Raw genomic sequence first — 27,957 nt, 5'->3', positions numbered from 1 at the left:
GTTTTGGCAGGGGCATATTTTTAGTTCTGGTGTTGAGCTGGTTTTACTTGCCATTGGGCCGGTTTTGATTGGCCATTGGGCTGGTTTTGGTTGGCCATTGGGCTGGTTTTGATTGGCCATTGGGCTGGTTTTGTCATACAGACATGGCAGGTTCCGTATGGCTGCAGGGGCTAAATTTGAAGTTAACATAGAACAGTGGCTTTTCCGATGTGTAAGCAGTCAATTCACTGGGGTGATTGGAGACCTTTTGGGACTGGACAATCTTTGACCTCTTCGCTCCCCCTTTGACCTGTGAGCCTGGCCGCCATAAACTGCTGACCGCTACCACAACGCTGGGTAATGGAGTCGCCCTGCATGAGCTATGAGCGTGGATGCATGCTCTCACACACATGCACACACTTGCACACAAATAACCACACACACATAACAACTCCACCCTGATCCATTAATATTGCATGCTCAACCTCTGGGACCTCCACTGAAGGGAGATGGTCCGGATCAATAACTGCCTGTTTAGTTTATAGGCGGCGGGGATATGTGCTTATACGTACTATGTCCCACTGTCACTTTGATTTAACTCAGGGGTCGAGCGTGGGTCGCTATCATACATTTGTAAAATATTATTTAACACCTGATATATCTTCCATACATCGGTAATCGATGCAGGGCCTAAATGCACACAAGGGAGCGCACATGGATGCTGGACCAGGGAATGACTTTAATCTTTCCATGGTTTCTGTTCCATCCATCTACTTTGCTATTTATGTCGTTGTTGAAGTTCATGTTTCATTTCATTACATATCAGTGGAGGTATCAGTTTTAGTTTAGTTTTATTATTATAATTATAAATGATTATAATTGTTACCCAACTCCCCAGTTCCCCTCAGCACTACAGAGCATTGTAGCGAGTTTCAGCTTGTTGTTTTGGTTTTCCAGTTCAAACCTTTGCAGTTTTGATGTTTTCGGCTGCAGCAGGCAGCTGTTTTTACCAAAAGTACAAAGAAAAAGCTCTGATGAACCCACTGTATACTACTTTTCCAGCATCAAACAGGAGACAAATTTAGCAACTAACGTTAGCTGTTGAACGTAATGGAACATTAGCACCGAAAGAGCTAGATAGCTATTTAATCGAGACCAAAACCAGAGCTAAAAGGAGGGTCAATAATGGACTTACATTTGCCAAGTGTCCAGAAACATGACTCCAAATGACAGCTAATGTTAATTCTGCTAATTCTGGATTGTTTGTTCCTGCTGCCCCCAAAGAGCAAAATAACTGAAAGCAGGGTCAGAAAACCTTTAATATCAACATAGCTTCACATCAAGAAAAGTAACTTTTTTATTTCAGAACTCAGCAGCCACTTTTACAGCCAACTCCATTTTCAAAATAGACTTTAGATGATGATCAGGTAAATTTTTACTAATACTTGCTTGCATTTGACAGGTGGATGGTGTTCATTTTCCACCCTGCGTACTCTCCAGTTATAGAATATCTTCAAATCACACAACCCCATTCATGGGTGAGGAGTGCGTAAAGGGAACCAGCCAGCTGTGTCGCTGAGCTTCCCGCTGGTGAAAAGTTTCCTTTATGTCTCTCTCTGCATCAAAGAGCTCTGAGACTTGAGATAGCAGCAAATCTCTCATTCATCAGCTGACTGAAGTTATTCAGGCCTGAAGGTATTGATATGCAAACAGGATGGTTCAGCTGCTGGTCTGCAAAACAGGCCTTTATCCAGACAGCCTCCATTCCACTCCAGGCTCCATTCCTGATACATTTCTCTGTCGCTCACACAATGACCTCCCTGTCAATGGTCCATGTGAGCGTCTGGCTCCACTGAGGGTGCATGGGATCCAAACCTGTATGGATTAGACCAAACCCGGATATTGGGATGGATGGGCGAATGTCACCCCTTCAGATCTTTACACCCCTAATGAAAGTGACTGGTGACCCTTGTTGGGTAGGTCAAGTGTCCTCACTCGGGCGGGAGAGGAATGGCTGCTTGAGGACTGCCCGCCAGTTTGCCAGCCTGCTTACAGGCCACTGCATGGGTTTAATCAGGCACGGAACAGCTGGAGGACAGGGGGAAGTTTATGGAAACCACAACACTTGCCAGGCAGTTACACAACTTACCACAGTGCCTATGCATGTCCACACTGGTGCAAATTAATCTTTATTTCATTTGGTGAAATTACACCATTCATTCTGAAATACCTATCACCAACATCAGAAGGATACATCACCTGGAAACCATGGATATATGTACCAAATTTCAGGGCGATTCATTAGATAGTTTAGCTATTTCAGTTGGGACCAAAGTGTTGGACTGTCTGACCAACAGATTGACAGACATCCCATTACCGTGGCAAAAAATGTACAAGTTGAATTGGGCGATAAAATAAATGTAAAACAGAGTTTATGTAAACATGGACTTGAATATACAATTTTGATAAAACACTAGTGTAAGGGAAATAAAGTGGCAGCTGTGTTCTTTGAAAATGTGCGACTCCAAGTTCTTTAATTCAGTGGTTCCCAAACCTTTTCAGGTCAAGCCCCCCCTAAACTGATACAAATTAGACCAAGCACCCCCATTTGAGAAGATGTCCTAGGGTCCCCTGTCTGGTAGGGTTTTTGCTTTAGGATGTTTTATTACAGAAAGTGAACGAAACCTATAACCCAAAAAAGTCATACATTCTGTGTTATTTTCTGGATGGAATTATAGTAAAAACAAATGATTCCCCTTTTTGCTGGGGAACCCCTGGGACCCGCTCAAGGACCCCTGGCGGTCCCCGGACCCCACTAAGCACTAAAATGCCCATACTTGTTTTCAGTAACCAAACTGACAACAGGCCTATTTTGTTCCCATTTACTGTCCACATTCTTCTTTAATGTCCGAAACAACATTTCCTCTCACTCCTGAAGTGACTTGAGCAACTGGTCACTGCTCCGCTCCACCGCTTGCTCTTCTCTGTGGAGGTCAGGATCAGCCCCCTGGCCTGCCCAGAGGTCAGAGTTCAAAGTGCATTCTACCACCAGGGTCGCTTATGGTCATTTGACCCCCATATGCAGAGGGTTATTCTCAGACTGATGAGGGGAAAGAGATTACGATCTGTTACCGTCCCCGTGTAATGGACTCATTTACTGTGAATGATAGAGCTAAATTGGTCATTATTGTGGAAATTGCTCAGGGAGTACCATTATTGATATTATTATGTATGATCCCTTATGTTTTGCCAGATTGTAGTGTGAGTGTGGTTGGATTTCAATCAGCTACAACAATATATCAATCTGAAATGTAGATCAATGAAACATAACCTGAAAAGAAGCAGAGATTCAATGAAACAAATGCCTACCAGAGTGATTTCTCTGTGGCTCGGGTGTGTATGGTGGTCATTTAATAGAGGAGTCATCTGTTGCCCTTTGACCTCAAAGTATGGAAGTGTGAGGAAGAGGAAAGTCTGCTGTCAGCCAGACATTAGTCTGACACCTAACTCTATCACTCTCAACACTAAGATCCTTTATTAACATGTAGCACATTTTGTCTGACACTTGTTTGATTTTGGCAAATTCTTCAGTGCTAAGCATTAAATATCCAGTTCCTCTATTTAGTATTGTTGCCAGAAACCAAAGGATCTTTCTGAGGATATACCACCGGCCACTGATTGACCACAGACTGAAACAATTCTCAGATAATTACTAAGTTTCTGTCAAAAGTTTAAGGAATCTTGGCTAAGAAGCGAACATCAAAACATGCATCTCTGTTGTAGAAACTATGCCGTGCCCCGCCTACCAGAGTCAGGAGGTGATAGGCAGTTGGCTTGTTAGTATTAGGGGTGGATTACTTATATGGGCCTGGACCAGAACCTCTGTATGAAGTGACTGTTAACATTTCCATTCCAATTTAACAGTCAATCGAATGCCCACAAAGAAATACAGAATGTCTACACAGAGACTACAGAGAGTTGGAAAACAACTACTAGAGACACAAAATGACTACAAACAGATACAAAACACCTACAAAGAGATGGAAAACAACCACAAAGATACTCAGAACTACTACAGAGAGACACAAAATGACTACAAACAGACTCAAAACGACCCCAAAATGAGATACAAAATGACCACGAAGGGATGCAAAACAACAGCAAAGAGACAACAAAGAGTTGGAAAACGACTACAAAGAGGTGCAAAATGACTAAAAAAGATGCAAAGTGACAACAAAAGATGCGTGATAACTTCAAAGAGACACAAAACGACCACAAATACTTGCAAAATGACCACGAAGAGACCCAAAATGACTGCAAAGAGACACAAAACAACCACAAACAGATGCAAAACGACCACAAAAAGATGCAACATGACTACAAAGACGTACAGCTATATGCAAAGCGACTACAAACACAGCCGTTAGTAGTCATTTTGTCTCTCTTTCCTATGCAGGAGGGGTGTGGGTTTTACATGTGTCTGGGGCCCATGGTCTCATTATCTGTCTACGTCTGTAAGGTATTTGGGGTAACAAACAGCAGCTAGTTATTTATATAGTTTCATATTAGAATATTTAAAGTTGCTTACTGTACTTGGCATTTATTTATTTGACTGAACAATGAAACGTTTAATAAAGTACAGTTTATTATTGTCAAGAACAAGGGATTTAAATTTGAGTCTTAACACATAGTTACTCTTTACTTTTAAAAAATGTGCTCTACATTCAAAGATTTTTAAACATACCCCTAGAGGGACCACACTGGCGGTAAAGTGATTGAATTAGAGGCCAGTTCTGTGAAAGAGGACTGTTGAATCTCGCTCGTACCCTGCAAACAAGAACTTGGTCAGCTCCAGAGGGAAGTAGAATCAAAGCCTTGAACATCAAAAAGGTGTCCTTCAAACTCTCAGTCCTGCTGTTGTCTGTTTATCATAACTGAACTGAATGGACGCCAAATCATACAGCCTGTGATTGGTTTAATATGAGGCCTTCTCTGCTTTGACAAGCAAGCTTCAAATTAGGAGCAAACACTTGGTTCTCTGGCTGCAAGAGCCGCATTCCTCCAGCGAAGCGGAGAGGATTTGCACCCGTGTTTCCTCTCTAATTAACAAATCAAGGGAGGAACAAAGACACGTACCATACATTAATTACAAATCACTGGGAACAAATCCAAGTTCCTGTGTTACATGCTGGTATATGCTATTTTCCATTTGAACTGATGACAGTTTGCTTAATGAATGGGCCCTCTCATTGATTCCACCATATGTTCAGCAGAGCCAGTTCATTGAGGTTTTGTGTTGTTTGGGATCCAAGATGTTTGGTGGTTTAGTCATTTAACGTCTCAGGAAAAGAAGGAGATGGAGAAACAGCCACATGAAGAGATCTCAGAGAACAGGTTGTCTTTTATTATAAAAAAAAAAAAAAAGAAAAAAGAAAGAAGCTGAGTTAATAATGTATAGGTATAAAAGCACAGCTGACAACTTGCCCTCAGGGAGGGTCATTAACACCTAATGAAGCTGACCCCATAGTGGGTATCTATGGATGACCTTTGACCCTTAAAGTGCATGTCAAACTCCTGAAGCAGGCAAATTCTTAGAGAAAGGCTAGTTGTCCCACTGGGAATATGCAGTTATTTTTGATAATGAACTATGGCTATTAATAATTAATGATTTATTGGTCATTACTGGTGATTTTCTGAAATTATAGAATGATTGTGTAAAAAATAAAATAATTTAAAACAACACAATGTTTTGCATACTAAACTGAATATGATTAATACATATTTTCAGTGCGGTAGCCCTTTGATCAAAGCCAGAATTTAAGTGAAGCATATAGGAAAAGATAATACGGTTATTCTCTATAAGATATGTAGTCATAACATACGTAAAATAAAATATTCTACATGTTCAGCTTGACATAGACAGTCCAGAAAGGGAAACTAATATCTTAAAAAAAAAAAACAACGCTATAGATAAACTTAAGCTTAAATAAAAGTTTTGTTAAATAAATACTTAATAATGTATTTACTTAATTGTTAGAATGTTCAGATTTATTACATTTAATCTATTATTTTTGTTTAATTGAATTGAATTGAATAACAGAAGAGTTGAATCAATGTGAGACTTAAGAACCCTGAATGACCCCCCACCTCGCCTGCTCAGTGTTCTTCTTCCCTATAGTTTACTCAGTGTTCATTAGACTGCTGTGTCGCTGTGAGGGAGTTACTCCATGTGAGGGACCTGCCATTACACAGCTGTTTCTGTAGGCTGCACTTGGACAATCCAACAGGCTGCTCACTCCAGTTTACTTCCCAGACAACATGGGAGACTTTGTTTTAGTCAGTACACACACTGCAAGATACATTTCTCAGTGCCAAGTGCTCATTGGAGTCGTGTTTCTGGACTGTAATGGAACGTGTGTGGGCTGTGATGTGTTGTTTCATTTCTTTCTATACATTATTGTATCTCACTTCCTGTGTAGGTTTAATCACTTTTTATGGAGCATACATGGTTATAATAAATGTCAAAGGCAGGCATTAGGCAGTAGCAAAGATGGAGTCTAACACACACACACACACACTCACACACACACACACACACACACATACAGACTTCTATTTCCCATTCCCAACCCTATACTTCCCTTCCACCTCCCTCCCTCCCCTACTGTCCTTTGTTTTTCCCTCTGCACCAAAAGGTAAATTAGATGCCATTCCACATAACAGATGTCTGGGGAGTCAGGTTTGCTCTTGTACGCTGAAGTCTCTCTCTGAAGGCTCTCTCAGGTCAGATGGAGTTTCCTCTCCCTCTCACTGAGGAGAAGTAGCATGTCCTTAAGGACCTGATCGTCTTTCAGCAGCTCGGGGGGGAAGCTGCAGAGAGGAAAACTAAAAACTCCTACTTGTTCGGAAAATATGCTGTTGCTGTTATTGATGTATGTATGTTATTAGAGGCTCACCTGACAATAGTGAAATGGTAAAAACAAGATTGAATTGTTTTCATTTTACTTCCATCTTTTAATTTATTAATTCATTTAATGTTTGATTTAATTGTCTTAGGGTTTAGTTTTTTTAACCAATTGTCATTAGTTTATTTTCTATTGAATTAGGATTTTAGTTTTTTAGTATGTTTTAATTTCAGATGATGGATTTAGTGTCCCATGATGGTTTAAATGCTTTTTCAGATGCTATGCTATGGAGCCCCAAAATATGGTCCTAAAACTGACAAAATGCAGTAAAAGGTCATCAGGCAACTCAAACCCATAATACTGAATACATCAGTAAATAATAGTGTTGGTTGGATAATTAAAATAGAGTATAAAATCAATTGTAAGGATTCATACTTTTCCTTAAAAAAATATGTTTTATCTTGTTTCTTGTACTCCTAAGCAGTTGATAGGGTTAGTAATTCATATTTTATTTAATTCACTTTATTTTCACTTTGTGTGTGTGTGTGTGTGTGTGTGTGTGTGTGTGTGTGTGTGTTATATCAGTCGACCAATGAGAAGAGTGGGTGGTTAGCTAGCTTAACTGAAAACACTACAGTAAACACAATAAGGACTAGCCTTTTCAGCTAGCTATCAAGCTGAAGTTAACTTTTGTCATAAAACTACACCAGCCAATGCACATAATGTTACTCATCCGTATCCTGCGTTCTGCAGTGCATACAACATTACAACTCTTGTACCAGTAACTAAAGTATTTTAGCCAGTAAGCTAACACTTACAAAGTTAACGTTAGCTAGCTAACGCTACTTGGATGTTCACCAACACTCCATTTTCATAACATTATCTCCATTTTCAAGTGCATGTCTCTTGTTTTCAAGACCACAACTGTCTATCAGTGCTTTTTATAATACATATTAGTATTATTTTACCTTTCCCATATTGGTCAAAGTGTAGGGCTTCTTATGCTGACTCACTGTGTACTCACTAAATGTCAGTAGCTCAGTCAGAGTAAATATTACCCGTCAGTATGAGAAAAGATTATGAAGCTTTATTATCTCCAGTGATTTCCCGAGCACATAGAGGACAGTGTCCTCTTCCTGTGTACTGCTGGGAGCCAAGCTGCAGTTAATTCCCATTTTGGAGCCAGAGATGGGAACAATATCACATCTCATCCCTCGGGGGCCTGACAGGGGACCAGGTCACCTCCCCAAGTCTCATTATTTAATATCAGAGTGCTTTACTCAGAGGCTGCAAGGAGGTCAGAGATGTATTGTCAATGTTCAATAAGAAGCATGTCACACACACATGAGAAAACACAAACACAGACACACACACACCAGCCTATGATTTACAGAAACTAGTTGTGCCTGAGAGATGGCGAAGAGATACCGAGATAGAGAGAAAGACTATTACAGATTATTGCAGATTCAAGACAGCACAAACGGGTAAACTGAGAAAGAGAAGCAGAGCAAAAACATGGGATGAGGGCAAAAAAGATGGGATGAGGGCGATAAGACAAGGATGGAGAAAGGGGGAATGAGTCCAGTGTCCAGGTCAGGCCTTCAACACCGGGGAGAGAAATGAGACGAGAGGTCCCAAGAAAAATAGAAATGCTTGGCCACACACACTTTCCATCTTTCTTTTCCCTTCCCTTCACAATAAGAAACACACAAGCTGAGATAGAAAATCACCAACTATAACTACAAACAGATGTGGTCATCATTCACAATTTAAATTATTAAAAAAGAATATGAATGCATTGACAATATAGTCACCTATCATATCAACCTAATTACTATTCATCTACTCGAAAATATCACATTGTTTCCAGCCATAATGGCCGTACACTGCAGTTTTGTTATTGGTGTTACTCTGGGGACATCCTTTGGTTTGAGGAATAAGACAAACAAAAAATTAACAAAGATCAAAATTACATTGCCATGTTTTCTGCCATTAAGCCCAATGACTTTAAGTAGCACTTAGCAAATAAGAAAAGGTTGGAAAGACAAACATTACTACTGATATTATTTTTTCATTAAAAATGACTGGTTACTGAGGGTCAACTCGGGTCTAATTCATCAGTAGGCCCACAACACTAGGCACTGATACCGCTGCACATGTTCCACAATTAAGGTTAATTTTCATACTATAAGATATGTTATATATCTTGAAGTCTGGTCTGGAAAAAAACACAAGACCTGACATATGTTAGACCTTTCAGTACAAATTTGATATTGGCAAGTGACTGTCATTCCTCACTGATATGATAGTGGTTAAGATTTAATTTTTCAGCTGTTTGGAAGAAGTCATGAAGTCCTCATTCGGTCAGGATGTGCCAGAGTAATCTAAAATCAAGATTTTAATCAATAGAGTTTGGTTTTAGTGGGCTGTTCAATCTTACAAAATATTAAGAGGTTGTTCCTCTCTGAAGTCACTCTCTCCTTGCTATCTAGTGCCCCATATGTACTCTCCACCATTTTAGTTGAGTGTTGGAATAGTGTCATATATAGTGCCCTGAAACCATAATAAAATGTAGTGCCGTTAGCATGTACAAGTTTTTTAGCAGCACTAGCAGCATGGCTCTAGGAATGGCAGTATCAGTCGGTCGGTATATATTTCAGCTCTTATCTGATGGATTGCAATGAAATTTTGAACAGACATTCTTGGTCCCCAGAGGATGAATCCTATTGACTTTGGTGATCCATGAGGTTTACATTTGTGTTTTTTAGTGAGATGTCTTAACTGTTGGATGGTTTGCCATGGAATTTGGTACAGACATGTATGCCTCCTGCTAGATGCATTGTAATAACTTTGGTTATCCCTTAACTTTTAATGTAGTACCAAATCAGATTTAGTGACATTCCCATCAGCGTCAGCTATACTTTTTGTTTTGGGCAAATTCGCAATTGCTAGCATACAGTCTAAACTAAAATGGCGAACTCTTTAGGGTTTTACTTAAACCCTATAATGTAATTCTTCCTTCCTTTTTTTAACATATAAATTAATGTTATCATGCAACACTGTACCTGTCGGTGACACTACAAAATAACTGTGATAATGTGTCCAAAACCCTAATTTACTGCTCCTTAAACTGTATTGAGAGTCTCACATGGTTTGAATAGTGGATTAGTGAGCAAGGGGGGGATTTCAGACACAGCTGTAATCTGCGTTGTTTTCGGTATTGTAATGGTCATTTTAAAATATAATAATTGTTAGAATTGAATGCCACCTTCCACACAAAGCCATCTCTTTTAGTATGAGCCTTTAGAAATCCATACCGGTCAAAACCTAATCCATACATCCTATACAGGCCACCATAACATGCTCCAAATGCCATAAGGCGTCCATCTGCACCAAAAGACACATTCCCAGAGATGAATGTGTAGGCTGGACAAACCATCAACCCCCACCACTCCAGCCCTCCCATGATGCACACTCAATCCCACCACCCCGATCTGAGAGGCTGACACTAACACACAGGTAATAGAGCACATCGTAACCAGCACATGAACAGCCGCTGCAGGCGTGATCAATAGGCAGCTAAAGGAACAGGTAATATGATATTGACGGAGCCACAATTACAAGGATGGGGAGCAGATGTATGTGATTTTATGTCTGTGTGTATGTGGTAGCTCTGTAACCGCCAATGCGTGCATATGTGTGTCTGAGTTAATATATCTTTTTACAACACAAATGTATCTTTAGCCAACTTGACATGCCAAGACATGCATTCAGAGCAGCTACTTTCCAGGCTGCAGCTCGCTGGGGCTGATCAGTCTGACACACTGGAGTTGTCATGAAGCCTAAAGGAAATCAATTATACAGCGACTGTGCTGTTAATATCAGGACTGCATGGCACATGATTGCCCATTTACACAGATATCAGTTGTTATTGAAAAATAAACAAGCAGGGACATTTCCCAAATAATCTGTTAAAGAAGAATAAGCTTTCAAGTCACTAATGTTCAGTTGTATACAACAATCTGCGACTATTCCTTAACATTTTCTGTATCATTTTCTCATCACAACAGTGTGCAATAGCAGGACTGAGCAGCAATGAACGCTTTGATTGAAAATCCTTCTAGTTGTAATTATTCCTACATATACTGTATGTAATCCCAAGGCCAGAGTGAAATACCAGAAGTCCGACTCTGGTGGTCCAGAGTATAACGTCACTGACAGTGAAGGGGAAAACGACTTAGAGGTCAAAATAAATGTCCCAAAAAGAGAGTGGGAAAGCAAATCAGGCGAGCTGGTGTCTTCTAATCCAACTATAACAGACGTCTGTGTAGGTTCAATGAAACAGACCCGTTTTAAAGACAGACAGAGACGATGAGCTGGCATGGAGGTCTGTATCAAGTGACCAAACATAGTGAAAGGGTGACGGAGAAGGAGACAGTAGCAAAATTGTTGCATTTGAGCTCCAAAATAGCCCAGACAGTCCCCGGCCAAATATAAGCCTGCCGCCTTGAATCTCAGGCAGAGATTGAAATGGTGACATACAGGTCAAATTCAGAGAAAATACAACATAACAGGCAGTGCACTTGTCCTGATGGAGCCATTAGAATTCCCTGCATTGCTGTAGGTCTGAACTAACCTGTCATCTCCTGCGCTGGCAGCCAATCTAAGGACAGACGTGTCACTGCATACTGAGCCCGGGGTTAAGGCCAGGTTTGCCCACCCAGGAAGCACCAGCACCCACTTTCACTGCCAACTGCTCCGCTCATGTCTTCATCTGCTCTGTCATTCTCTTAATCAAGCTTGATTGACTTTTCACATATACATAAATAGACAAGAGGCAATACGGTCATTAAGGTGGTGGGGTGACACTCCGAGGTGGCCTCGGTGGTGGGGTTGAGACCCCCATGAGAGGTGAAATGTCAGGGTGACGCTCACTGTAAGTGGCAAAGACAATTGTGTCAAATAAAATAAAAGGATGATTTTGCCTACACTAAATGAAATGCAATTTGTATGTGAACACCACAAACTACATTGTCTTAACTGGTATTTACTGCATGGTTATTGTATTATATTATGAGGTGTTTCTGTTATTTTGTCATTTGTGGGCTGCCAAACTGGTATATGCAGAATTTATATCCAGATGTCATTGAATATTATTTTAATTCACAAATAAGTAGGGGCGAGCACTCGCAAAATTTTCTTTATGCATTTTACTTTTGTATTAAAACATTAGCAACAGTCCACTTACTGTATGTGTGCAAGTGACCTGTTGCTAGTGATTTAATAAAAAGAAGAATTGTAGAAGAACTTTGTGAGTGCCTGTCCTGCTTACTTGTGACTTCAGATAATACTTTTACATTTTTATGTGAATATGTGTGTCCCTGTCCCACTTGTGGGTGTAAGTGGGCTGCTGCTTTTGATTTAGTCAGAAGAAAATTGCAAGAAGAGATTTGTAAGTGCTTACCCTACTTGTATATGAACTTAGTAGATCTTAGCCCATGATGACAAGCAGTGGTTCCCACTATTTAAGGCTTGTGTTTCCCTTTAAAACAAAGCAATATCTACATGTTTAGCATGGTATATAATAAAGGTACCCTGTGGAGTGTTTGACCAGAAGTACCGCAATATGGGTGTAAACAAAGCAGGATTTAAAGTATTTGAAAAACCATGTTGAGAAATGATTTATAATTATATATATATTATATAATACAAATACACTCAACACGAACCACTACTCTATGAGATTTTAAATGAAAGCAAGTAGATCCCGTTCTTTTCTTCTTTTTGACTATTATTATTTAAAGTCACTCTTGATCAATGACTTATTCAGCAAGTCAATCAACTCCGCCTTCAGTTTAATATGTCTTGTCTCCAGTTTTACATTCCTGCAGCTCTACATCTTCCTCTCATTCTCGGTGGGTTCTACACTATTTAATCACCAGAGACTCCATGCGACTCACTTATTTAGCTGAGCATGACATACTCTGACTTCCATTTTAATCAAGATTCGGCTTAACATCCTTTGTGAAACTGCTGTTGACGTTTCATTACCCCTGGCAGAGCCTGTCTCTGTACTGCCCACAGGCTTACTCTTTCTACATATCTCTCTGTGTGTTCCCCCTCTCTCCACCACAGCATCGAACCCATAGAGCCTTACTGGTTATTGCTGGGGAACTTGGCCCGTCCCATTCACATTCTCCCCCTCATCCTGCTGCTTAGGTCACGCTAATGCGCTGCAGTACATGATGGCCCTGGCTGGGATGGGGCCATAATTCGTTCCATTCCTTTTTATTAAACCCATAGCCACACTGTTATTAGTGCTTGGTGAGGAGAGCTGCTCTTTAACAGCATGATGTCTTCCATATGTGATGTTAGTACCATCCCAAGTGGAGAGAGCTGGGAGAGACAGATGAGACGGAGCCTTTTCCCTCTAATGGCAGAGTTTGGTTTGAAGAAGGTCTAAGTAACATCCAACAGGATATGGGTTCGGAGTGGCATGGCTCGCTCTTACAGGCGTCTAATGCTTGAGTGCAGCACTGCAATGCAAGACTCATTATGGACATTTCTGCAGTGGCATAGGCCTACTGGCATTAAAGAAGTGTGCCTTTAATGCATTGCACTTGCATCTGTCTTACAATCGTATTAAATTACAGTTTGTACTTCCACATTAGCGAAGGTAACACATCTCTCAGATTACTCACTGCTACAGAATTTGTGGTGTCTTAGAAAACGAGAAAACATTTATTTTCCCATGTTACTCTTAAAAATGTTTAAATATTGATCTAAAAATAGACTTTGTTAGTGACATCAATATTTTTTGCTAAACTTTACAATACTTTTCTGCTTCACTTCCTTCTCTATTTGGAATAGGTGTTAAAGGAATAGTTTAACATTTTAGGAAATACATGTATTAGCTTTTTTTTTACGAGAGTTAGATGAGGAGATAGATACCATGTCAAGCCACACCCTAAATATGACGCTACAGCCAGTTAGCTAAGCATAAAGACTGGAAGCAGGGGGGAAAGCTAGCCCGGCTCTGTCCAAAGGTAAAAAGTCTGCCTACTAGCACCTCTAAAGCTCACTAAACACGTTAAATCTGATTAGTTTAACCTGTACAAAAACAGAAGTGTAAAAACGACAAGCTGTGGTTTTATAGGGGCATATGTGGGAAGTTAATGCTAAGCTAACCAGGTGAAGCTGTATTATTACAGGCAAGACAACTAGGCTATATCTAATAAAATAAATTAAAATAGAATAATGCTTACTTACGGAGATATCAAAGAGAAGATGGATACCACTCTCATATGTGTCTGTCAAATGTGAAGCTACAGTCAGGAGAGGGTTAGCTTAGCTTAGAAGACTGAAAACAAAGTGAAACCTGCTAGCCTGGCTAGCTTACTTCTTAAGACTTTATAAAAAACTAAGTGAAAAAGTGACAGGTTGTGGTTGTATGGGAGGTTATGTGCTAACTGTTAGCTAAGTGGCTGCCGGCTGTAGCTTCATATTTAACGGACAGATATGAGAGCTTGCAGGGCATGGTGTACTGAAGAAACAGCAGAGATATCTTGTTAATAGACAGAATAAGCTTGAGATCTTGAGAAATCAAAAATATCCACGGATTTGGTTGTCTCTGTTACTAGCCTACATATTACAGTAAATCCTTCAGTAAACAGATATGATAAGTAAAAGGGAAAGACAAAAGAAGAGAAAAACAGACACTTCTAACCACATTATGAACATAAACAATGGATCTGCATAAAACATACAGATCTGATCAATTATATTTTGTTTTATATTGTTACTATGATATTCTTGAACCTCTCACTGGGTTATTAGAAAATTAGAGGACAAAAATTCCAGTGTTCATTCTTTGGAAATTGGTTGGATAGTCAAACTCGTACAATAAGTCCAATAATGCACCATAATAAGTTTTATATTACAAACAGTAAGCACTTTACTAGACTTGATGTCACTGTTATTCAAACATTGCATACTTTATTCTCTAATGAAACTCTCACAAGGCAATATTCCATTATAAATAATAGAAAAGACGTTTGTCTGCATATGTCAAGGCCACACAGATGATGCTTTACAGAGAACATCAGTCCCACATACCATAAAATCAGCACCTAAACAAAGCAACACTGAAATCATTTAACGCTCAGCTCATAAATGTCCTTACAGTGTCGAAATGTGACCTGCTTTCTACCACTTTTAGGAGCGATGCTCCAGAATATAATGATTTCATTGTTCAGTGGAACACATGCGGCAAAGAAATGAAAGCTTCTGTTTCATATATCATTCTGTAATAATTGAAGAAATGTGTTTCTCCACTCATTTGAGGAAGAAAAAACACTTCAAAGATTTATTTATTTTAATTTTGAGGAAAAAAAGACTCTTGGGGTCAAATGTGGAGCGAGATATTTCTGTCAGGGCTTGTCAGAGGGGAACTATACCTAAACAGTGGATGTTGTGAAGGCGTTTGTGATAGACTGGGACAGCAGGGCGGGCTTTGATGTAGCTGAAATACAGCTCTGGGCCCTTCCACAGTTAAAAATGATGAATGGGTGAAAACTTCTCTGGGTAACATTAAATTGACAGTGGCAGTATATCAGGCAGGATTTTTGTCCAAGTGGATAAAAAGTTTGAATAGAGTGATACCGAAAACTATGTATGTGCACGCATGCACATACACATATTTAAAACATAATGTGGATGACAAAATGCACACACTCACATGCACACCGAAAGTCTAATTCAGGACGAGTAAACCATACCCCACTGTTGTCCATAAAATATCTCATACCAAACATCATGTTCCAAATTCAGATTGGAAAGAAATGATATACTGTACTAGGAGCTGAAGGTGTGTGTGTGTGTGTGTGTGTGTGTGTGTGTGTGTGTGTGTGTGTGTGTGTGTGTGTGTGTGTGTGTGTGTGTGGAAAGTGTTACATATGTGAAAAAAACACATCTGTTTAAATATATATTATCTTCAAGATCCGTAGTTTTTTTTATAGTTTTCCGCAGGCCCACCACTTTGGTCCAGACTGAAATATTTCAACAGCTATTGTATGAATTGACATTCATGATCCCCAGAAGATGAATCCTAATGACTTTAGTGATTCCCTTTCCTCTAGCGCCACCATGAGGTTGACATTTGTGGTTCAGATTGAAACGCTCAAGAACTGTTGGATGGTTTGTCATTAAAATTTGGTACGGACATTCATGTTCCCGATGGGATGAATTGTAACTACTTTGGTGATTCCTTAAAGGAACACGCCGACTTATTGGACTTCAGCTTATTCACCGTAACCCCCAGAGTTAGATAAGTCCATAGCTACGCTTCTCATCTCCGTGCGCGTTGTAGCTCTTTCCGACGGCTCCACCGGTAGCTTAGCCTAGCACGGATCCTGAAGGTAATTGGTTCCAACTAGCCTACTGCTCCGAATAAGTGACAAAATAACGCCAACATTTTCCTATTTACATGTTGTGATTTGTATAGTCACAGTGTGTACAAATAACAACATCACATGAGACACAGACATCTTCTAACCGTATACAAACTGGGAACTATAGTCTCAGAAAAGCAAAGCATTTCTGCTCTCTGTCCGGTGCTTCTCAGGTGCAAGCATATCATTCCGCCCAAGTAGCAGAAGTAGCAGTGCTTCGCCTTTCTGAGAATATAGTTCCCAGTTTGTATACGGTTAGAAGATGTCTGTGTCTCATGTGACCTTGTTATTTGTACACGCTGTGACTATACAAATCACAACATGTAAATAGGAACATGTTGGTGTTATTTTGTCACTTATTCAGAGCAGTAGGCTAGTTGGAACCGATTACCTTCAGGATCCGTGCTAGGCTAAGCTACCGGTGGAGCCGTCGGAAAGAGCTACAACGCGCACGGAGATGAGAAGCGTAGCTATGGACTTATCTAACTCTGGGGGTTACGGTGAATAAGCTAAAGTCGCAATAAGTCGGCATGTTCCTTTTAAATCTGGAGTGTAGAACTTTTGTTTCCCCCGTCTGGCAGTGAGAGTAATTACACAAACAGTGTTGATGTGCTTATGACTTATGCATGCAGGCGAGCTCAATGAGTTCAATAGCCATTTTTTTGATTACATTGTTTTCTCCATTATCTTTACACAGCTAATTCTTGACTCCATGATGGCACTAGCAGTGGTTGCTGAAAGGTTTGTAAAGCAATGCCAGACTGAATTTCTCTTTTTCATTTCATTTTAACATTCAGTTACAGCGTGGGAATGTTCACTGAAAACGCACTACAACTGAAAAGAGTTGTATCATTTCAGTCATGTTTTGCGACAGAAATGTCATTTCCCCCTCATTTAGTTTATCGTTATTTTATGTCATGTAAAATGTTTCCTGTCTCACTTTAGTCTCATGGGTTAAGACTCGTAGCAATACTGTAACATGACCAATGCCAGTGTTCCTAACATTACCTCAATATGGTGGCATACAGTAATAATGGAAACTGACATCATGCATGCCACTGATTTCTGTCTTTGTCCTGCTTTTCAACAGCACGTTATTAACATCATTTAACGTTTCCTCCACAGTGGTACACACCCCCTCTCACTGGCCACGGGGATGAGGAGACAGACTGCATTGTTCCACCAGAGCCCAGCTGGATTCAATGGCTGTGAGCAGACCCAGCGGTGCAGCAGCAGCTACAGTATAGTTAGTCACACAGGTGGCAGGGAAATTACAGTGTACACACATACTTGTAGTTTGGACGTCTTCCACTTCTGGAAGCCAATAAAGACTGCACAGACTGCTGCCAACGACTGCAAAAGCTATACTTGGATGTAGAGGTTTGGGCCATGCCAAGGTATTGCTCACCATTCAGAACTATATGTTTTAATGATCAGGTTCAGTAAAATAATAACGATTGGTTCCATTAGATCCGTACAGAATATCTCTTTTAAGAGTTGGTGCACTGAAAAAAACCAACGTATTTCATTATTAAACAACAGCTCTATTGTCCATTGCATGTGAACTAAAACCCTTTGGTTCACCAACTTAAATACTACAACTTGTCTGCCCACTACCTGTATTCCTGTGTACGGTTTTTTGGTACATCACATGTGGATGTAATGTAAACACCGGTTTGTAGAGTTCCTGATTACAAATGGTCATTTAGATCAAACCATAAGTCTGTGCAGCTCGGTTGTTAGACAATGACCGAACACACAGAAGACTACAGAGGGAATATGTAACTGTCACATCCTTTCAATCCCTGCAGCTCTAAAAGGACTTGGCTTTGTGTTGTCTTTGTGTTGCCATGCCTCTGAGCACTCGCTGGTGTCTTTGCTTCCTTCTCTCTTCTCATGTTTTACACAGGATGTGCAGCTGAACCACAAATCTCCTGTCTGGTGCCATTGTGGAGGTCCAATGGACAGTTGCTAAATATGAACAGTACTGGAGGAAGTATTTAGACTTTTTACTAGCAATACCACAATGTAAAAATACTTCATTACAAGTAAAATTCTTACATTAAAATTTACAAGAATGTATGTATGATGAGCAAAATTTACTTTAAGTCTCACTGGTGGCCGATACAGACCTGTCAGTGTTTTTACTACTGATGCACTAACCCCGATTTATAGTTCCTTCATGAAACTGCTCACAACCAGGTCTGTGAATTAACTTGAGTAACCGGCTCATGATTTCTGGAAAGAGACATTGCTATTCATTTGTTCAAGTGTATTTTTTGGCGCTTTGCGCACCACAAGCCGAGTGCCGTCTAGTTCCATTATATTGGAGAGAAGGCAGGCTTGACATTGGCTATACTTTTTATGTTATATTTTCTAAAAACATTTCTTATACCCAGGTGAGGAAGATACATTTTCTCTTTTACAAGAGAGGCTGGACCAAAAAAGCAGTGTACAGTTAGTCACCTAACAAAATAAAAATAAAATTACTTATAGGCTATGTAGCAAGCATATAAAGCAATAAGATAAGGTGTAAAGAAGAGAACTTAACTGTTACAAAACTACCATATTTTTCATGAAACATGTTTTGAATGTGGTGTTTAAATGTCTGGTATTATGCCTTCGTTCCCAGATAAAGTTTATCTTATTATTCCAAGCCCAGGGTGTGCAGCGCACAATGCAGTTTTCACAATAAGACGTTGATTGATGTATCAGTGGCATAATATTTAATTCCCTCAAAAGAACAGCACAGATATCTACTTAGTTTAGTTGAGATGGACAAGCTACATAACACAATCAGCTTAAGTGTTTAGGACCTCCAATATGGCTGCCTGCAGGTGTGTTAATGTACATTCTAAGGACTACTAGTATTTTAATCTTACAACTTCAAAAAGTATCACTTCTGATTGCAGTTATCATACTTGGCTCACGTTCAATGGAGACTAAAAACAGCCCTGTGTTCATAATGCCTGTGTCACAGTGAGCATGGTTGGTAGGTCTACACACAACACATAACCTTATGCATTGACATGCATATGGAAAAGAATATACACACACACACACACATACAGTGAGATGATGGATTAATAGCCGAGGAGTGGTCAGACGGCTGCAGGCCCTCCAGGGAGCCGACCTGTGGCAAAGAGGCCACCCAATCAGAACACATTCCTGCAGTGACTGCATGTGTTTGCAGCCCTGCAGATACGCCACCCTGCAGGTACTTCCTGCTTGGCTCTGAATAAAGTCAAGCCATCAGAAGCGACAAGCAAGACCTGATGTGGCTGCTTGCTTATCATGAAGAAATTCAAATAGTTTATTCAAATCACTTCAAAGGAACCAACTGAATATCGGAAGAAAGCGTGATTGATGACTGAGGCCGTGAATTCATTATGGATAAGTCATTGAAGCAAAAGTGAGTTTCACTTGATTTATCTGATAAGGATTTACAGTGCTGCTGTGATTAATGGACTCACAAACTGTAGTCAGAAAAACCTAATGAAATTACAATTTGAAATTTGGTTTCATTTGAATAGCCAGGCACTGGTGCAAATAGCAAATCGATTCCTCAGCGTATAGCTACATGTTCAATGTATTTAATCAGTTCACATTATACAACATTATACAAAGTCTATCAATACATTGATGGAACATTACACACCAGGCTGTCCGCTGATAAATAATCTCACCATGCTGTCTTATTGTGTTGAAAATGCTTTTATTGCTGCTACTGCACTGTGCTCCCTCAGCGATTAGGAACACATTGACTGTAGAATTACATCAACAGACATATTACTGCCTGAAAATCAACATTTGTCACAGGGATGAGATATCAGATCCAAAGGCCCGACTGCGAGGATTAGTCACAGTGGAAGAGGAACAAGGCTGTGCAAAGCTGAATAAGGGTTTACTGTTACACCATCTGATTCCTGGTTAGGTGTATGAGACAGTATCTCACTTCAAATACAGCTTTGTGCTATCAAAACAAACCAGGAAACTGTAAAATTCATCTCAGCAAAGCTGTCTGAGAACAAATCCCATGCTGTGGATGATGACTGGGATGGATTAGCAAGGTGATATCAGAGTCTGAGCTGCAGGGATACCTTTCACAGTAGAGAGTTTAAAAGAGATGACTCACATAGTGTACAAATATAATTTGTGTCTGTGAGGTTAATGTGTGTATAATTGACAGATAGCAGTCAGTGATAGCAGTTGTATTGTTCAGTCCCATATCATGCATGTTTGCACAGCTGTACAGATGTTTACTGTACTGAATGTGTGTTGAAATTGTCGATTCCATCCTGGGCAACATCATGTAAAGTCTGCCAAAACATTGGATCTCTCTCTTTTGATTAGAAAATACATTTTAAGTGATCGTAGTTGTAGGTTGTAACTCATCAATTAACCAATTAAGTACATTCTAATGTCTAAATTAGCAAGGGCAAATTATGCACTTTTACTAGGATATTAGCAAATGTAAAAAAAAAATTGATTTTCATACATGCACTCTCACAAAAATAATATAACTCCATAAACTACACCCCTATATTTTTTTCTTCCAGATAGATTAACTGGGAAAATGAGTGAAAGCATATTTCCCTCTGTGTGCTTCTCAAAAATGTCTTGCTCCATCCATGAGTGAACTCCAGCTCAGAGCATGTAATGCAAAAATAATATTGTAAGAGAAGTAATGGTTTAGTAAGTAAGTAATTATAGTAACTGGTGGTGGATGTTTTATTTTACTTTAGAAGGGAAGTTGAGATGCAAATTACTTAATCTTGTGTTATGGAGGTTTATTTTTGCCTGTAGGATAATAGCAATATCTACTAGCTCCTAAGGACCGTAACCATAGATCTAATGACCATAATCACCATATACAATATATTGCTAAAAAATGTCCATCAGTAGGGCTATGTAACAAAGCCACGATATTGTCATTGTCAGACATTTTTACTGCGATACTGACCTTTTTTCTTTGATTAACCCGATTTAAAATTGTGTTTTCTTTTTCCGAACTACATTTGAAGGCAGCATTTGAGCTCCACAGATTCTGTCGCGTGCGGCAGTTTTGCCGCGATAAACTCGAATATACTGTGAGGAAAACAGAGCAGGTAAGAAAAAAAACTAGCTAAAACAGAAAAAAAGGTCTTAGGTATAGCTGAAATGAAGCTATTTTAATCAATAATGAATTACGACAAAGTAGAATCTCTCCAAAAACTCACACCATGTTGCCAGTTAATGTTAGAGGTGTGATAACAGTGAACACGTCATCTAGCTAACGTTAGCTGAAGTTAACATTAAGTTAGCCTTCACTCTTAGCTAGCTAATAAAAAAAGCTAACAAAGTTCTTTGTGTATTCGTTTTAAGCTACAGTATTAGCTAGGTCTGGGGTAACGTTAATGCTAGAAAACGAGAAATAGGCTTACTACTTCTACTTCTACTTATCCAGGTGGAATAAAATTAACGTGACACTCATAACTCGTAACTCTCATTGTTTTATTTGTTTTTCCTCATTTTACAGAGTCTGTACATGGAATTAAAACTGGACTGGATAGTGATTTAAGTTATGAATTAACATGGCTGCTCAGACCTTCATTGCTATCTCTGAACTGCATCCCAACTTCTCTCATCCGGTGAGTTCCGATGATTTTCAGCCAATTACAGCAATGTTATATCGTTTTGTTCCTGCAGCAGCCCTCCAAATCAGTGTCTAATAGTCAGAAATACCTTTCTTCAATTGTGGAACTCAGGATGTATTTCAGGCCTGTTTTTCTGTTGGCTTTGTAAGCTGTATTGAACTGCAAATGTCTGTCATTGCCCTCGTAATATTTTTCAGAAAGTGGCAGGCATCGTTATTGGGAAAACTGATGTCAGAAGCTTTCCTGACAGAAAAAGTTAGTAGCTTTTTATATTAATGCATCTAAGCTGTTACTTTCAATGACTCATTTTTGTATCACTGCACCTCAGTGTCTTGTATACCATCTCCCTCTGCTGGAGATTTGATATCCATTCTCTGAGCTTTTTTTGCTCCTCTTCCTTTCCATTGAACAGAACGGCAACACTAACCGAACCTATACATCTGATTTTCAGATATTGGTGAAGACAGATTCACTTTTAGCTTCACCATTAAGGACTCACCTGACTTCTTCATTAATGTGACATCCTGGGGTAATGGTGGATACATCAACGGGCTCTCCAGCAGCTTCAGCACCGGAGACTGTGGTGAGGAAGTTACCCTCAAAGTCCCAGAACGCAGCCTAAAAAATCCTTGAGAATTTGTGGATTTTTGTTTTTTCGATGGATTGACACAGAAGTGCTTAGATTATTATTATTTTTTATCAATATCTAGTGTCCAGATTAATCAATATCAGTAGAACAAAACTAAGCTTTGGCCATGTCCAGCTTGTGATGTACCTATATCTTTAGGCATAGTTGTAGAATAATAGTCAAGTTACCCAAAAGATCTTAATAGTACGAGAAAAAAAAATATTTTTTTATTTTAAAACATGTTTTGAATCTAAAACAAAAAGATACACTTAATGTCTTTGTGCATAAAATGGTTTCTTATTGTTTTTCCAGTCATCATTGAAAATCCTTTAGTCACCAACAAAGACCCGGAGAAAGGGGACAAATTCTGTCCCACAACACCAAGGTAAAATTACCACTTTTAATACAGATATTGTAGAAGAGTTAGTCCTGCTTACCCTGTGGTGCTTTAAACAGCTGAAGGTGAACACAGTGTAATGCTGTGTAAAACATGATGTAACAGTGTGCAATGTCTGATGACAGTGTCACAGGACTTGCTGGTTCAAAGGCCTGTATCTGCTGTCTCAGCCTCTACAGGCTGCTGGTGACGGAGGCTCATTCCCAGGTGAGTCTGTGTGCTGACATGGACACCATCGACAGGCTGCTGCCACTCATCCACCTGCCAGTGAAGGACTGTGCAGATTTCTACTCTCTGGGAGACATTATGGCCAACGGGCAGAGCCTGGACGGCACACTGATAAATATACTGGCTGCAGTGAAATCGGTAGGGCACCTTAAGGTCGCAGTCTTTCAGCCTGAAATAGTATTAAAGGAACACGCAGACTTATTGGGACTTTGTCTTATTCACCGTATCTCCCAGAGTTAGATAAGTCCATACATACCCTTCTCATCTCTGTGCATGTCGTAACTCTGTCTGGCGCATCCCACCGCTAGCCTAGCTTAGCACAGATCCTGGAGGTAACTGGCTCCATCTAGCCTACTGCTCCCAATAAGTGACAAAATAACATTTTCCTATTTACATGTTGTGATTTGTATAGTCACAGCATGTACAAATAAGGTCACATGAGACACAGCCATCTTCTAACCGTATATAAACTGGGAACTATATTCTCAGAAGGTGAAGCACTGCTACTTCTGCTACTTGGGCAGAGTGATTTGCTCGCAGAACCTGAGAAACCCCGTGGTAAGGAGCAGAGAGTAACAATGGTGCTTTTCAGGTGTTGCACTAATCACTCCGCCCAAGTAGCAGAAGTAGCAGTGCTTCGCCTTCTGAGAATATAGTTATACTGTTAGAAGATGGCTGTGTCTCATGTGACCTTGTTATTTGTAAGCACTGTGACTTTACAAATCACAACATGTAAATAGGAAAATGTTGGTGTTATTTTGTCACTTATTGGGAGCAGTAGGCTAGATGGAGCCAGTTACCTCCAGGATCTGTGCTAAGCTAGGCTAGTGGTGGGTGCGTCAGACAGAGTTGCGACATGCATGGAGATGAGAAGGGTATGTATGGACATATCTAACTCTGGGGGATACGGTGAATAAGACAAAGTCCCAATAAGTTGGCGTGTTCCTTTAAAGGAGAAGATCACCTTTGAATACATTCACACTTTGATATATCAGTTTTGGTTTTTTTTTACTTGTTTTGTCTTGTTTAGTTTTACTATGTTAGTTATTTACTACATTTCCTAGAATGCTTTTCTCGGCTATCAAATTAGTGTTGCTTGTCGAATGAATCACAGTTCACACTGGTGATGAAATTCTTGGTATATCATTGATTTTCAAGAGGTGTTTTTTTAAACAGGGAATGAGAAGAAAATCCATAAACTCGTTGAGAAACAATAAATATATTTTCCAACTTTTTCACACACTGGTTGCATTAGATGGTGGCTTTATAGCTGCCATTTTCTCCACAGTAAGCTTAACTATAGTGGAAAGTAGGCTGTTAAAGTTTCCTGAACTTTAAACCAACTTTACCAAGAAGGGGAGGGTTGTTAAAAGGTGGTCTGATGTAACATTATGAAGGTCAGTCGTGGAAAAGTGGCGGAACCTATCACTCAGGCCGCGGTGGAAAGCCTGATAAGCATGAAGTGGGACATTTTTGACAATGAGTGTGGATGCGGAGCAAAAATGTTTTTGGTTTTCTAAATTTACTGAATTCATAGCTTATCAATGTCCCAATAAACTACATTGTGTTTGTTTTGTCTTTGTGGTTCTATGGTGGTATGCTTGTTGTTTGTCTAATAATGGCCCCGAAGACATGCCTCCGAGTTCAGAGAGAGGCCAGACCCTGCACTTAACGTCACTGCATTTTTTACAAGAAGGGGAGATATTGCGATAGGAACTTTAGATGATTCTGTTTACATTTACAGATTGGAGAGCTGAAGCAGTTCACCACTTCAGACAGTCGCAAAGGGCAGAGGCTGGAAGTGAAGCTCTTTGATGACTCTGTCTCTTCCTTCCCTCTCGTCTGGTGCGTCATTTTCCTTTATTCATTTGGAAAATGAATAAAGATTTATGGGTTTTGTTGCCTTTGTGTCATGTTCCATCTTATTGGCCCTTCGGATCACTGCTTTTTATCTTTAGGTGACCACAAATTTACTTTGGTGACATGAAGCTTTAGATTAACTTGCTGAACTCCATGTGTGTTTGATTTTCACTGAGTAACTCCCTGACCTCTGTTTCACTCACAGCTGGGACAGAGAAGCCATTCAGCTCGTGCAAACTTTGATACCCAAGGAGACGGGTAGGTCAGCAGCTGCTGCTCATTCTCCACCACAAAATGAATATTTATTTAACTACAATTATTCCTGCCTGTCACGTCCCATCACCCTACTGTACTGAAGAGAAACATGGAAGTGGATATCTGAGATTTAACTGCACGTTTATGTTAAAGATAGCTCACTGTTGTTTTAACTTTTACTTTTCATTCAAAGTGCTCTTCATCGCTGATGCAAAGATAAGCTTTGACAGCTTTCGCAACGGCATGACAGCATCCGTTAACTCGAAAACCATTATCACTGTCAATCCCGGTAAGATATCACAGCGACATTTACATAAACATAGTCTATCTTATAACTGCAATTGACCAAAAACAAGCTTGGTTGAAACAAACCAAGCAGCCATGGTGTACAGTGTAAGTAGAATATTGTCAAGTTTGTTGCTGTCCAAGTCAATCGCAATGTGCTTTCAGACACCAGAGAGGCCAGTCTGCTGTTCAGCTACGCAAAAGAAGCATCGGAGTCTGGTGCTCTGGATCATGATGAGAAGCCAGAAGACATGCCTGGTAGGTTATAGTGAAGAAATCCCTTCAGTCCGATACTGTGAGTAATAGAATGAGTAGAAGTCCTGCTATATCTTACTGTCATGTAAAATGTTCTTTGTATTCTAGGCCTCACCTCTTTATTTCTCTTATTTTTGTCTTTTCTCTTCCTCTTTTAAATTTCCCTTTTGGGTCATAATGTTAATAGACGGTGCACTATGTACTGTATTTATTGTTTTTTTTGCTGTAAAATGAGTCTTGTAGTTTTTGTAGTTGTTTTTAAGATTAAAAAAAGACTGCAGGCATGTAAATGTAGTGCTGCTTTTGTCTCTGCAGTGGACTCCATCACTGACGTGTACACAGTGAGCCAGGTGAAGCAGAAGACCCAGGAGAATCCTGAGGTCTTCTTTGGCATCACGTACGGCTTCATCTCCAAGCTCGACCTCGACTCTTCTGTTTCAAAAGTCATCAAGACGCGGTGGTAAGTTCCCACACAAGTGCATAGAGTGGATATTTATATTTATAAATGGATAAATTAATGTTTTTTTTTTTACTAGCGGCCTTTAGAAAATGGTAATTTGTAATTTGCACAGCTATTTGAGTAGCCTAGATGTTTTAACCCTGTGTTTGATGTGTGTCTCTGTTGTTACTCTTGCAGCAATTTCTCTGTGTCCAAAACAAATTTCTCCTTAGGGAGACTAATAAAGAGACTTTGGATGCATTGTTAAATAGTTGCTGTATAAACTTTTTCCCCTCACAACTTTGATGTTGCACTTCAATTATTTGAACATTAACTGTAGAGGCTAAACCTGAGCTTTAAGCCCCTGAGGTGCTGTTCCACGGGTAAAGTTATTGACACACTTCTTTTTTTAATCTTTTTTGATCAATGAAAGTTAAAATCATATTTGCAGTTAAAACCATTGGTTCAGTAAAACGGTATGTGCTTCCGGGTTGCACCTGAGGAACCAAAGATTGGTTACTGTTTATACCAAGGGCACAAACAGGCTCTTACACAACATTCAAATGATTTTGTTTGCCACTCATGATGAGCTATAGCTGACGAACAGTTCCTCGATCAGTCTGTTTTCTCTCCTGTCTCAGCTCCAGGTGTAAGTTTCAGGTGACTGAGGACAAGCAGAGCTGCACCAACCTGTTGTGTCCAGGGAGGGATCAGGCCTTAGCATCCAGCACAGGCTTTGACCTGCTGGTGGACATCACGGACCACACCGGCACCCTGCATTCCTGCGCGCTCAGAAGCCCAGTGGCAGAACAGACACTTGGCTGTACGGTCAGTACCACTTCACACAAGGATGTTTATTCAGCCTCAATTCTACACGCAGTAGCCCCTGTGTGAAGGAATTAAAGAACATGAGAGAAGAGACATGAATACCAGTACAGGTTGAAAATAATACAAACAACACTACACCGTGTATATGTGTTTAAATTGAATTTGATGAAAGATTTAGCATCTTCAGATTAGATAAAACAGCGTTTTCATCTCATCTGTTGCAGACAGAGGAGTTTACCAGTTTGACTGATGACGAGCGGACTGCAATGAAGTGGAAATTTCTTTTGGAGAGATGCAAAATACATGTGAAGGTACTGCAGCTTTTGGTTCTGTGCCGTGTGTGTTAGCACTAAAAGCAAACCACAAGTTGAAATGTTCTTTGAATATGTTGTAGATACTCCCTTCCACTAAAATGAGGACTGGGATCAGGGGCCTGATCCTGGCCTGCTCAGTGGCTGACCCCGGAGAGGTGAAACAGCACATGTCTGCCCTGCTGCAGCGGCTGTGATCACAACACACACTGACGGAGCAGGAAAGCACTTATGTTGCAGTTGGCTGCTTTACCTGCTCTGCTGTACTGTTCTGAGGTGTTAACAAAGGCAGTAGTCATTTATACATGCTTTGTTTTGTGAATAGTAAATCTGCATTATTTATTTATTTATTATACTTATTTATTTCAGTGCATATATTAAAGAATGTGCTGTTGGCTTGATTGCCTTTTAAAACTGTTAAATAAACTAACTTGTACGTATCAATATGTATCAATCCACCTTTTTTGTTCCATGAAAGGATATTTAATAAGCAGCCACTGTC

At 39.9% G+C, this 27,957-nt stretch overlaps 1 protein-coding gene and 1 long non-coding RNA gene across 3 annotated transcripts; both read left to right on the top strand.

Moving 5' to 3' along the window:
• The first annotated feature begins 72 nt into the window (after positions 1 to 72).
• Positions 73 to 17,509, top strand: LOC116044306. Its single transcript, XR_004103652.1, has 3 exons — positions 73 to 150; positions 11,047 to 11,052; positions 17,498 to 17,509. It is a non-coding gene; the product is annotated as an uncharacterized LOC116044306 (long non-coding RNA).
• A 3,699-nt stretch (positions 17,510 to 21,208) lies between these two features.
• meiob (meiosis specific with OB-fold) lies at positions 21,209 to 27,896 on the top strand. Of its 2 annotated transcripts, none has more exons than XM_031291334.2 (14): positions 21,209 to 21,441; positions 21,852 to 21,963; positions 22,167 to 22,224; positions 22,421 to 22,552; positions 22,910 to 22,982; positions 23,165 to 23,360; positions 24,967 to 25,067; positions 25,288 to 25,340; positions 25,531 to 25,626; positions 25,788 to 25,880; positions 26,193 to 26,337; positions 26,958 to 27,144; positions 27,369 to 27,455; positions 27,539 to 27,896. In XM_031291334.2, the coding sequence occupies exons 2-14, from the start codon at positions 21,907 to 21,909 to the stop codon at positions 27,650 to 27,652; spliced, it is 1,392 nt and encodes a 463-aa protein (XP_031147194.1). In that variant the 5' UTR covers positions 21,209 to 21,441; positions 21,852 to 21,906; the 3' UTR covers positions 27,653 to 27,896. The 2 variants fall into 2 exon arrangements, with proteins under 2 accessions (XP_031147194.1, XP_031147193.1); XM_031291333.2 differs by having other exon boundaries at positions 21,389 to 21,441; positions 21,849 to 21,963.
• Positions 27,897 to 27,957: the final 61 nt, after the last annotated feature.

Source organism: Sander lucioperca, chromosome 22, assembly GCF_008315115.2.
Source record: "Sander lucioperca isolate FBNREF2018 chromosome 22, SLUC_FBN_1.2, whole genome shotgun sequence".
NCBI lineage: Eukaryota > Metazoa > Chordata > Actinopteri > Perciformes > Percidae > Sander > Sander lucioperca.
This window is presented reverse-complemented; position numbering and strand designations above follow the sequence as displayed.